This window comes from Dendropsophus ebraccatus, chromosome 3, assembly GCF_027789765.1.
Source record: "Dendropsophus ebraccatus isolate aDenEbr1 chromosome 3, aDenEbr1.pat, whole genome shotgun sequence".
In the NCBI taxonomy this organism is placed as follows: domain Eukaryota; kingdom Metazoa; phylum Chordata; class Amphibia; order Anura; family Hylidae; genus Dendropsophus; species Dendropsophus ebraccatus.
This window is the reverse complement of record NC_091456.1, coordinates 194,720,866-194,731,931: the sequence shown is the minus strand read 5'-3', so window position 1 is coordinate 194,731,931 and position 11,066 is coordinate 194,720,866. Positions and strand designations below refer to the sequence as shown.

At 44.6% G+C, this 11,066-nt stretch overlaps 1 protein-coding gene across 1 annotated transcript in view; it reads left to right on the top strand.

Moving 5' to 3' along the window:
* LOC138786726 (zinc finger protein 665-like) overlaps nucleotides 1-11,066 on the top strand; it is a 118,384-nt gene that overhangs the window by 63,140 nt on the left and 44,178 nt on the right. The window contains exon 2 of the mRNA XM_069963736.1: nucleotides 8,235-8,315. Within this exon, the coding sequence (XP_069819837.1) occupies nucleotides 8,235-8,315 (81 nt within the window). The remainder of the gene's footprint in view (nucleotides 1-8,234; nucleotides 8,316-11,066) is intronic.

Here is an 11,066-nt window from a genome sequence, read left to right as displayed (position 1 = left end):
ACCTACCTGCAGCGAGGGCCCGGTACAGCACCTACCTGCAGTGAGGGCCCAGTCCAGCACTTTCCTGCAGGGGGGCCCTATCCAACACCTTCCTGCAGGAGGGGCCCTATTCAGCACCTTCTTGCAGCGAGGGGTTAGTCCAGCACGGGTGGGGGCAATGACAGAGCTGGCAGGGCCTCTACTTTAGGTGCGGGTCTGTCCTGTCCCACAAGGCTGGAGCAGTCAGGAGCCTGGGAGGATGAGAGAGGTCTCCAAATACAGGATGGAGGGAGACAAATGTGGGGGAAAAGCAGAAAGGAGCATTAGAGCAGGAGCTCCAAGAACTCCGCCCCTCTCTCTGTCCACATCTGCAGTTGGCTGTGATATGTGATTTCCTGACATTTCCTATCAGCTTTGCTCACAAGATGTATTTGCTTGTGTTGTGGATTGTTTAAAAAAAAAATAAAGTTACTGACAATACAATTAAGTGCTTTTATTATAATCTGTAACAAAAAAATATCCAGAGTACCCGGTGGGTGCGGCGTGGACCGGTGCGGAGTGACTCTTACAGCTGCTGGAGGGTGCACAGAGCCAACACCAACCCCGGGGGTCCCTATTATGCTTAGTCTGGGGGATTAGGGAGGCAAGTGGTACTGAATGGGTAAGGTGGGGCCTAAGTTCCTGTTTCTATGTCACTCGGTGCCCATAGACAGCAATAAGTGGAAGTTCATACCCATGGGCGTAGGTACTCTTTATTTAAAAGCCCCTACAGCTGAGGACCTTAGGGTCTAGGTAAGGCCCCTCAATAATCATGAAGTAACCCTCAGGCCTCCCCTCTCTTCCTCAAGCCTGCCTGCCACACTAAGTTCAAGCTGAAGTCACACAGAGACTTCTCAAGTAAATGAACTAATATTCCTCCAGCGAGAAGCTGTACTCAGTTATATTCATCACAAATATTGTCAAGTCCAAGTACCCAGCTCAAGGGATTGAGAGTTTTATTATTACACTGTATACCCTGTACTGTGAGAACTGTATACCCTGTACTGTGAGAACTGTATACCCTGTACTGTGAGAACTGTATACCCTGTACTGTGAGAACTGTATACCCTGTACTGCACTTTTAAGGATCTACAGTAAATTGGTTCCTGTTCAAGTTCATCAGAGACTCTGTGATTTCTTCACACTACACCTGCACTAACTAAAAAGTGTGTGTTGGTGTATCCAGGGTTGGGCACATGTCACTCCTGGCCACTGTGACAAGAGCTTCTGCTGCTGTCTCATCCCTGGTAACATGCCCACTAATATTGATGACCCGATTTGCTGACTTAGGGCCCTATTCCACCGGACGATTATCGTTCACATAATCGTTAACGATTTAAAACGACGCTATTACGAAAGACCTAAAAACATTTACTCATTTCCATGGAACGATAATCGTTACTTATAATCGTAATTGCGTTTTTTCTTCGCTATTGTGTTCGTATCTACTGCAAACGACCGAACGACATCTTATTCAATGCGAACGAGCAACTATAATAATAGGTCCAGGTCTTATAAAGCGATCAACGATTTCTCGTTCGGTCGTTACACACATATACAGCTCAGCTACATGTACATTACACATATACAGCTCAGCTACATGTACATTACACATATACAGCTCAGCTACATGTACATTACACATATACAGCTCAGCTGCATGTACATTACACATATATACAGCTCAGCTACATGTACATTACACATATACAGCTCAGCTACATGTACATTACACACATATACAGCTCAGCTACATGTACATTACACACATACAGCTCAGCTACATGTACATTACACATATACAGCTCAGCTACATGTACATTACACATATATACAGCTCAGCTACATGTACATTACACATATACAGCTCAGCTACATGTACATTACACATATACAGCTCAGCTACATGTACATTACACATATACAGCTCAGCTGCATGTACATTACACACACATACAGCTCAGCTACATGTACATTACACACATATACAGCTCAGCTACATGTACATTACACACATACAGCTCAGCTACATGTACATTACACATATACAACTCAGCTACATGTACATTACACACATACAGCTCAGCTACATGTACATTACACATATACACAGCTCAGCTACATGTACATTACACATATACAGCTCAGCTACATGTACATTACATATATATATATATACAGCTCAGCTACATGTACATTACACACATACACAGCTCAGCTACATGTACATTACACACATACAGCTCAGCTACATGTACATTACACATATACAGCTCAGCTACATGTACATTACACACATATACAGCTCAGCTACATGTACATTACACATATACAGCTTAGCTACATGTACATTACATATATATATATACAGCTCAGCTACATGTACATTACACACATACAGCTCAGCTACATGTACATTACACACATACAGCTCAGCTACATGTACATTACACATATACAGCTCAGCTACATGTACATTACACACATACAGCTCAGCTACATGTACATTACACATATACAGCTCAGCTACATGTACATTACACACATACAGCTCAGCTACATGCACATTACACATATATACAGCTCAGCTACATGTACATTACACACATACAGCTCAGCTACATGTACATTACACATATACAGCTCAGCTACATGTACATTACACATATACAGCTCAGCTACATGTACATTACACACATATACAGCTCAGCTACATGTACATTACACACATATACAGCTCAGCTACATGTACATTACACATATATACAGCTCAGCTACATGTACATTACACACATACAGCTCAGCTACATGTACATTACACACATACAGCTCAGCTACATGTACATTACACACATACAGCTCAGCTACATGTACATTACACATATACAGCTCAGCTACATGTACATTACACATATATACAGCTCAGCTACATGTACATTACACATATACAGCTCAGCTACATGTACATTACACACATACAGCTCAGCTACATGTACATTACACATATATACAGCTCAGCTACATGTACATTACACACATACAGCTCAGCTACATGTACATTACACATATACAGCTCAGCTACATGTACATTACACATATACAGCTCAGCTACATGTACATTACACATACAGCTCAGCTACATGTACATTACACACATACAGCTCAGCTACATGTACATTACACACACATACAGCTCAGCTACATGTACATTACACATATACAACTCAGCTACATGTACATTACACATATACAGCTCAGCTACATGTACATTACACACAGGGCTCTGCTGCAGGCATATATAACACACACATACACAGCTCTGCTCCACACACATCACTTCAGCTCATCCAGCACAGCAGAGTCCTGCATACACTGAGCAGCAGCCCCTGATCATGTGACTCTTCCTCCATGTAACTGATCACATGACTGTGACATCATGGCAGGTCCTGGAAGCACAGGGGAAGCACACGGCTCCTGTATCTGCAGGTAGTGTTGGTTATTACATTGCTGTGTCTGTACATATCGGCCGTTGTATCTCCTGACAGCCGTATACAGAGACCAGGGAGGGACGGACAGCAATATCTGCTGCAACTTATTGCTGAGAAACATGTATAATTTTGCAGCAGAGCATCGCTTTACTGCCACATCCTTCTTTACCTTTGTTCTTTGGCCACGTTTCAGCAGCGCCTCCCTCAGGCTGTGTGTGGTATCTCAGCTTTATTCTATTGAAGCAGATTTGTAGAGGGCGTCTCTGGCCGTATACTCTAAGTGGATGGATATAGAACATCTCTGGTTCATTGTGTACGTCAACCCAGTTTCCCACGACTGGATCCAGCCCCTCCATGTTGTGACTCCATTAGAATCAGTGGAACCCTATCATGGAGGGGCTGGGGTTTCCTCCCAGTAAGGGGGGGTCGGCCGCCTCCAGTGCTTCAGCCTGGGCCTGGTGGTACAGTCACTTTAAAGGGAATGTGTCACAAAGAAAAGAAAAATTGGAAAGTGTTAAAATTACTTTTGTTGTTGTTTTTGGTTAATTTATATGTGTTATTTATATTTTTTACATGTAAGGAAATATAAAAAATTAATGATCACATTTTTCATATTTCCCACTGATGGCCCCTAGGGGGAGCTCCAGCAGGTAAAAAGTAACCTGAAATACAGCTGCTGAAAAGAGGCAGTCTCTGCTTTACTGCTGTGACATCATCACCTCCCCCTTTTTTTTTACAGAACAAAGAGGGGAAAGGAGCAGTGCCATTTTGTTGTTGTCTGTATAGCAGTACAGATACTGATAGAAGTGTGTCCCCAGCCAACTTCATAATACACCTCAGCTCTGCTCCAGATGACTCAAAAATCTGGATACAGTCCTGCAAAACTTCACCCAGGACTGTATCCCACTTATCCAGACATGCAGAGCAGAACTCAAATGCAGCCAGCTGACAAGCCGACGGCCGTGCGAAGCGAAGCACTTCACTACTACCATTCATTTGCTCCTCCCTGATGTACACTCAGACAGACAGATCATACATGCACACACAGACAGCTCATACACGCACACTCATACAGGGAGATCATACGCGCACACCCATACGGGGAGATCATACGCGCACACCCATACAGGGAGATTATACGCGCACACTCATACAGGGAGATCATACACACACACACACCCATACATGGAGATCATACACACACACACACACCCATACGGGGAGATCATACACACACACCCATACAGGGAGATCATACACGCACACTCATACAGGGAGATCATACACGCACACCCATACAGGAGATCATACACGCACACCCATACAGGGAGATCATACGCGCACACTCATACAGGGAGATCATACACGCACACCCATACAGGGAGATCATACGCGCACACTCATACAGGGAGATCATACGCGCACACTCATACAGGGAGATTATACATACACACCCATACAGGGAGATCATACACGCACACTCATACAGGGAGATTATACATACACACCCATACAGGGAGATCATACACGCACACTCATACAGGGAGATCATACACGCACACTCATACAGGGAGATCATACACGCACACCCATACGGGGAGATCATACGCGCACACCCATACAGGAGATCATACACGCACACCCATACAGGGAGATCATACACGCACACCCATACAGGGAGATCATACGCGCACACCCATACAGGGAGATCATACGCGCACACCCATACAGGGAGATCATACACGCACACCCATACGGGGAGATCATACACGCACACCCATACGGGGAGATCATACACGCACACCCATACGGGGAGATCATACGCGCACACCCATACGGGGAGCTTATACACGCACACCCATACGGGGAGATCATACACGCACACCCATACGGGGAGATCATACACGCACACTCATACAGGGAGATCATACGCGCACACCCATACAGGGAGATCATACACACACGCTCATACAGACAGGTGGGTCTCCTGACAGCTGCTCCTGGTGCTCCAAAGCTCCCTTCGGATCTCCGTCCACATGCAGCTCCCCGCTCAGGCTCCAGTAGCCTCTCACCATACCACACACCTCAGCTGCTGCAGAACCTCCATACTACATCTCAGCTGCGACAGAACCCCATACTGCACCTTAGCTGCTGCAGAACCCCATACTGCACCTTAGCTGCTGCAGAACCTAATACCACATACCTCAGCTGCTGCAGAACCTCATATACACATCAGCTGCTGCAGAACCTCATACCTCAGCTGCTGCAGAACCTCATACCTCAGCTGCTGCAGAACCCCTTACTAGACCTCAGCTGCTGCTAATTGTTTGGGAGCTAAAATGAAATTCTTTGCCAGGTCATATATATCCCATCTATACCATGTTAGCCTTGCATTACATATGCAGATGCAGTGTAGTAGCTACAGACAGTGTCCTGACATTGGGAAGGAAGGGGTTAACACACTGGCAGCTTTTCTCTTTATTACTCTGGTCAGTGTGACACTTTTCTGCCTCCTCCATCCACTATCTCCTGAGACCAAGCTCCCCTGTCCCAGCATGTAGCACTGTAGTCTCTGGGCGTCCCCTCCCCCGTCCTCCTGCATGGAGCTGAGGATAGTGCTGGAGGAGGAGAGCAGGAGGAGGGGGAGAGCGGCTAGCTGCTGAGGATAGTGCTGGAGGGGGAGAGCGGCCAGCTGCTGAGGATAGTGCTGGGCACTGTGTACCTGGGAGCCGTCCATTGACTCCAATGTACTGAGGACTGCCATAAAGCAACTGTGTATGTGTCGTGCAGGGAGACATACACAGATGCAATTGCAAATGGCAGCCCCCAGGGCAGCACATTATTGTTAATTTTACAAAATATAAAAACAGGAATCAAAGTCTAACTATTTTTAAAGATATTAATTAAATGAAACAAAAATAATAAAAAAAGAAGAAAAAAAAGTGACACATTCCCTTTAAGTAAAATTTATATCTTTATTTAATAATCTTTATAAAAACCTGTTTCTCTTGATCTCTCTGATCTCCAGCCTGACCGTCCCTTATATACTCACTCTGCCCCCTCACCTGCCACCAAATCTGTCTTCACTGTTTTCCTATCATCATATTCACCTTCGACAGGTTAGACCCCGATCTTTCTTAGGCTGAATTATGTCACTGACCATGTGGTGGCTGCCATCTTTAAGGAGTATTCTGGAGACCCCGCACATTCTGTCACTAGCACAATGTGTACCACAGCCTCTAACAAAATACTCCTAAATCTCCTTTTTGAACTGTCCCCGCTGAGGTAGTGACTGTATGTGATGTTACATTGTCTCATCTTTTCTCCATACATTACAGGATCCTCTACTGATAATTCTCCAGAGCGACCGATCAACCATGGAGAGAGACAGAGACAAGATGGCGGAGAGGATAATAACCCTCACCCTACACATACTCTTCCTGCTTACTGGGGAGGTGAGGGATTCTGGGAGTGATGTCATCATGACATCATTCTTATCTATGGAATAACAGATGGATAGGACTGGGGAGGTGAGGGATTCTGGGAGTGATGTCATCATGACATCATTCTTATCTATGGAATAACAGATGGATAGGACTGGAGAGGTGAGGGATTCTGGGAGTGATGTCATCATGACATCATTCTTATCTATGGAATAACAGATGGATAGGACTGGGGAGGTGAGGGATTCTGGGAGTGATGTCATCATGACATCATTCTTATCTATGGAATAACAGATGGATAGGACTGGAGAGGTGAGGGATTCTGGGAGTGATGTCATCATGACATCATTCTTATCTATGGAATAACAGATGGATAGGACTGGGGAGGTGAGGGATTCTGGGAGTGATGTCATCATGACATCATACTTATCTATGGAATAACAGATGGATAGGACTGGGGAGGTGAGGGATTCTGGGAGTGATGTCATCATGACATCATTCTTATCTATGGAATAACAGATGGATAGGACTGGAGAGGTGAGGGATTTTGGGAGTGATGTCATCATGACATCATTCTTATCTATGGAATAACAGATGGATATGACTGGGGAGGTGAGGGATTCTGGGAGTGATGTCATCATGACATCATTCTTATCTATGGAATAACAGATGGATAGGACTGGGGAGGTGAGGGATTCTGGGAGTGATGTCATCATGACATCATTCTTATCTATGGAATAACAGATGGATAGGACTGGGGAGGTGAGGGATTCTGGGAATGGATGGAGTGATAGTAATGTGTCTCTCCATACACAGGATTACACAGTAGTGAAGAAGTCCTCTAGTGGGCGCTGTGGGGCCCCTGGGTGTGAAGGATGGGGAAGAACCCTGAGCCCAATCCCGGGGCCCCTGATACATGAGGAAATGGAGGAAGAGAAGATCCTAGAAGTCACCAACAAGATGGTGGAGCTGCTGAGTGGAGAGGTGAGACTGTGGCTGCTGGGAATGCTGGGACATTATACAGTAACACCACTGGAGGGGTGGGGGGGATGACTGTGTGATCATTGTGTGTGTCAGGTTCCTATAAGGTGTCAGGACGTGGCGGTCTATTTCTCCATGGAGGAGTGGGAGTATGTAGAAGGACACAAGGATCAGTACAAGGATGTGATGCTGGAGGATCAGCAGCCCCTCCCATCAGCAGGTAATAGACAGGACTATATACACACCTCCTCTCTCTATTATCTGGATGGAAAGAATGAATTCAGTTTCTGCTCTATTGTTTTAGATATAATAGTTAAAAAAGAAGAGACAGATGACAGCAGTGATGAGCAGTATAAGGAGGACATCACTACAGGTAACCGCCCAGGTGAGTAGTGACCACTAAATGCAGAGAACAGTCACCGGCTGTAACTATTCTGTGTGGAATTTTTGGCAAAGAGATGTTAGATGGAAGTTGTAGTAGATTCGGAATGTGCTGTACATCGTGGTTGGTTAAAAAAAAAAACAAAGTCACAAATTCTTCTTAGTCTCCAACAGATGATGTGAGGCTAAAGTACCTTAAGTTATGTAGATGCGGAAACAGACTGTTAGAGAAACAGCCGATTAGATGAGAGAAGAACGGACATTCCGGGAATTCAGAGAAGTAAGATTAGAGATGGGTCGGTAGTCAGCAGCACAGAATGGAGGAAGCTAAAATTATTAGGTTAATTTGTTTTCCCTGAGACCCATTGGCATCACAACATATGGGGTAATATCACCCCTGTGAGCCCCTGGGACGAAGGAGTTTTTAATGAAAATATTAAAAAAAATATTTAATCTTCTCCTCCAGGCAGTATAAATAAGCCCTACCTCACCAATACATCAGTCAAATTATAAAGCATACAATCATAGGGCGGGAGTCTTGTGATGCCAATGGGTCTCAGGGAAAACAAATTAACCTAATAATTTTCGCTTCCCTTACCTCCTATTGGCATCACAACATATGGGGAATTAGCAAGTATGATCCCCATTACAGCAGCACTGAGTACAGATTTTTCAAATGTTGTTCTTGAACAAATGAACAGATTCCAGTCTGTAATGTTTCACAAAGGTAGAAAGTGAAGGCCGGGTAGCTGTCTGGCATATTTCCTCAAGGGGCACAGAGGCGCCTTCAGCCCAACTAGAGGCTACTGCTCTGGTACAATGTGCTTTGGTGAACTCAGGTGGAACCCCATCGGCAGAAGTATAACCTAGAGCGATGGCGTCACAAATCCATCTAGATATGGAAGGCTTAGAGGCTTTTTTCCCTTTGTTTCTTCCTACAAAGAGGACAAAGAAATGTTTTTCTTTACGGAAATCACTCACTCTGTCCAAATATACCCTGATAGACCTGGAAACGTCCAGCAGAGAGAGATCCAATTCTTCTTCAGATGAAACAGCAGGAGAAAACACAGGCAGCACCACCAGCTGGTTAATATTAGAAAAAGACACCACCTTAGGAAGAAATCCTGGGAGAAACCTAAGGATAACTTTATCCTGAGAAAAAAAACAACGTAAGGAGGAGCAGACCCCAACGCTTGTAGCTCTTCCACTCTTTTGGCAGAAGTAATCGCCAGCAGAAAAGACACCCTGAATGTGAGAAATTTGTAATTATTTCTTTTAGGGGTTCAAATGGAGGAAGGCATAGGCGTCTTAACACAAAGGACAAGTCCCAAGTGTCCACCTTTCTCACCAGGTTAGGCCTCAATCTAGTGATGGCTTTAACAAAATTCTTTACCTCCATAATATGGAACAGACGTAAATTTAGATGGGCCGAGAGGGCCACAATCTGCACCTTAATAAAAAATAGGCTTTAACCCCCTTATCGAACCCCTCTTGTAGAAAGTCCAATAATTGTGGAGTAGAAGGCTTAGATGGATCCACTTTCTTAGTTAAACACCAAGTTTGAAAAATCTTCCAAATTTGATTTATTCCTTTTGTACGTGCATGGGAAAGAGTCTGCAAGACTTTCTCAGAAAACTGAGTTTAATATGGTCCTTCCAGCCTCCAAGCTGTCAAGCTGAACCTGGCTAGATTCCTGCATAAGTGATGTGCCTGGGATATCAGATCTGGATATAGAGGGAGTTTCCAAAATTCCCCCCTGGTCATATTTATGAGCAGGGTAAACCATGACCTCTTCGGCCAGAACGGAGTTATTATTATAACTGACGCTTGATCTATTCTGATTTTCATCAGAACTCTGAGAATCATGGATACGGGTATAAAGATGTCAGCTAGCTGAAACGTCCACGGACTTGTCATTGCATCCACTATTGTCGGATTGTCTGACTTGTAAAGGGAACAGAATGTCCTCAGTTTGGCATAAAGAAATAAAGAAGAGCAATATAGATCGCTCTGAGTTCCCTCAGATTGGTGGCTCCATGTACCTGGGGTTGTATTGTCCAGTAGATGAGCCCCCCCCAACCTGTTCCTGAAGCATCTGTCATGATGATCACCCATGTTGTGGTTCTGAAATTAAAACTCTGTGTTTCACTTACCTCCACCAGATTAGGGATTGTCTTGTTTGTGTAGACAGGACATGCATCGCATCCAGGTCTTCTAGTCTCCGATTCTACGCTGATAGAACTTCTTTTTGGAGGAACCTCATGTGCCAGAGTGCCCATGGAACTGCATCTGCTGCTGAGGCGAGGAGTCTCAGAAATCTCATCAAGGTTCTTATGTATACCTGTTGAGGGGGAATAATAAACTGCGTCCCAGCTTGGATCCGTGCCACTCTGGCAGTTGAGAGAAGCAATCTCATTTGAGCCAAATCTATCAGAAACCGCAGAAATACCTTGTTTATGGATGGCACTAAATCCAACTTCTCATGGTTGATAAGCCATCCTAATTGTTAAAGTATGTCCTGGACATAATTCAACACAAGATTCTGAGTCTGAGCCATAATCAACCAATCGGCCAGGTAAGGAATAATCTTTATCCCTTGTAACCAGAACAGAACCATAATGGCAGCCACTACCTTTGTGAACACAAAGGGAGCGGAGGTTATTCCGAAAGGGAGAACCTTGAATAGCAAGTGTCTTGCCTTCCCTTGGAGGTGGATGGCAATTCTTAAGTATTTCCTGTGGGCCATTACGATCGG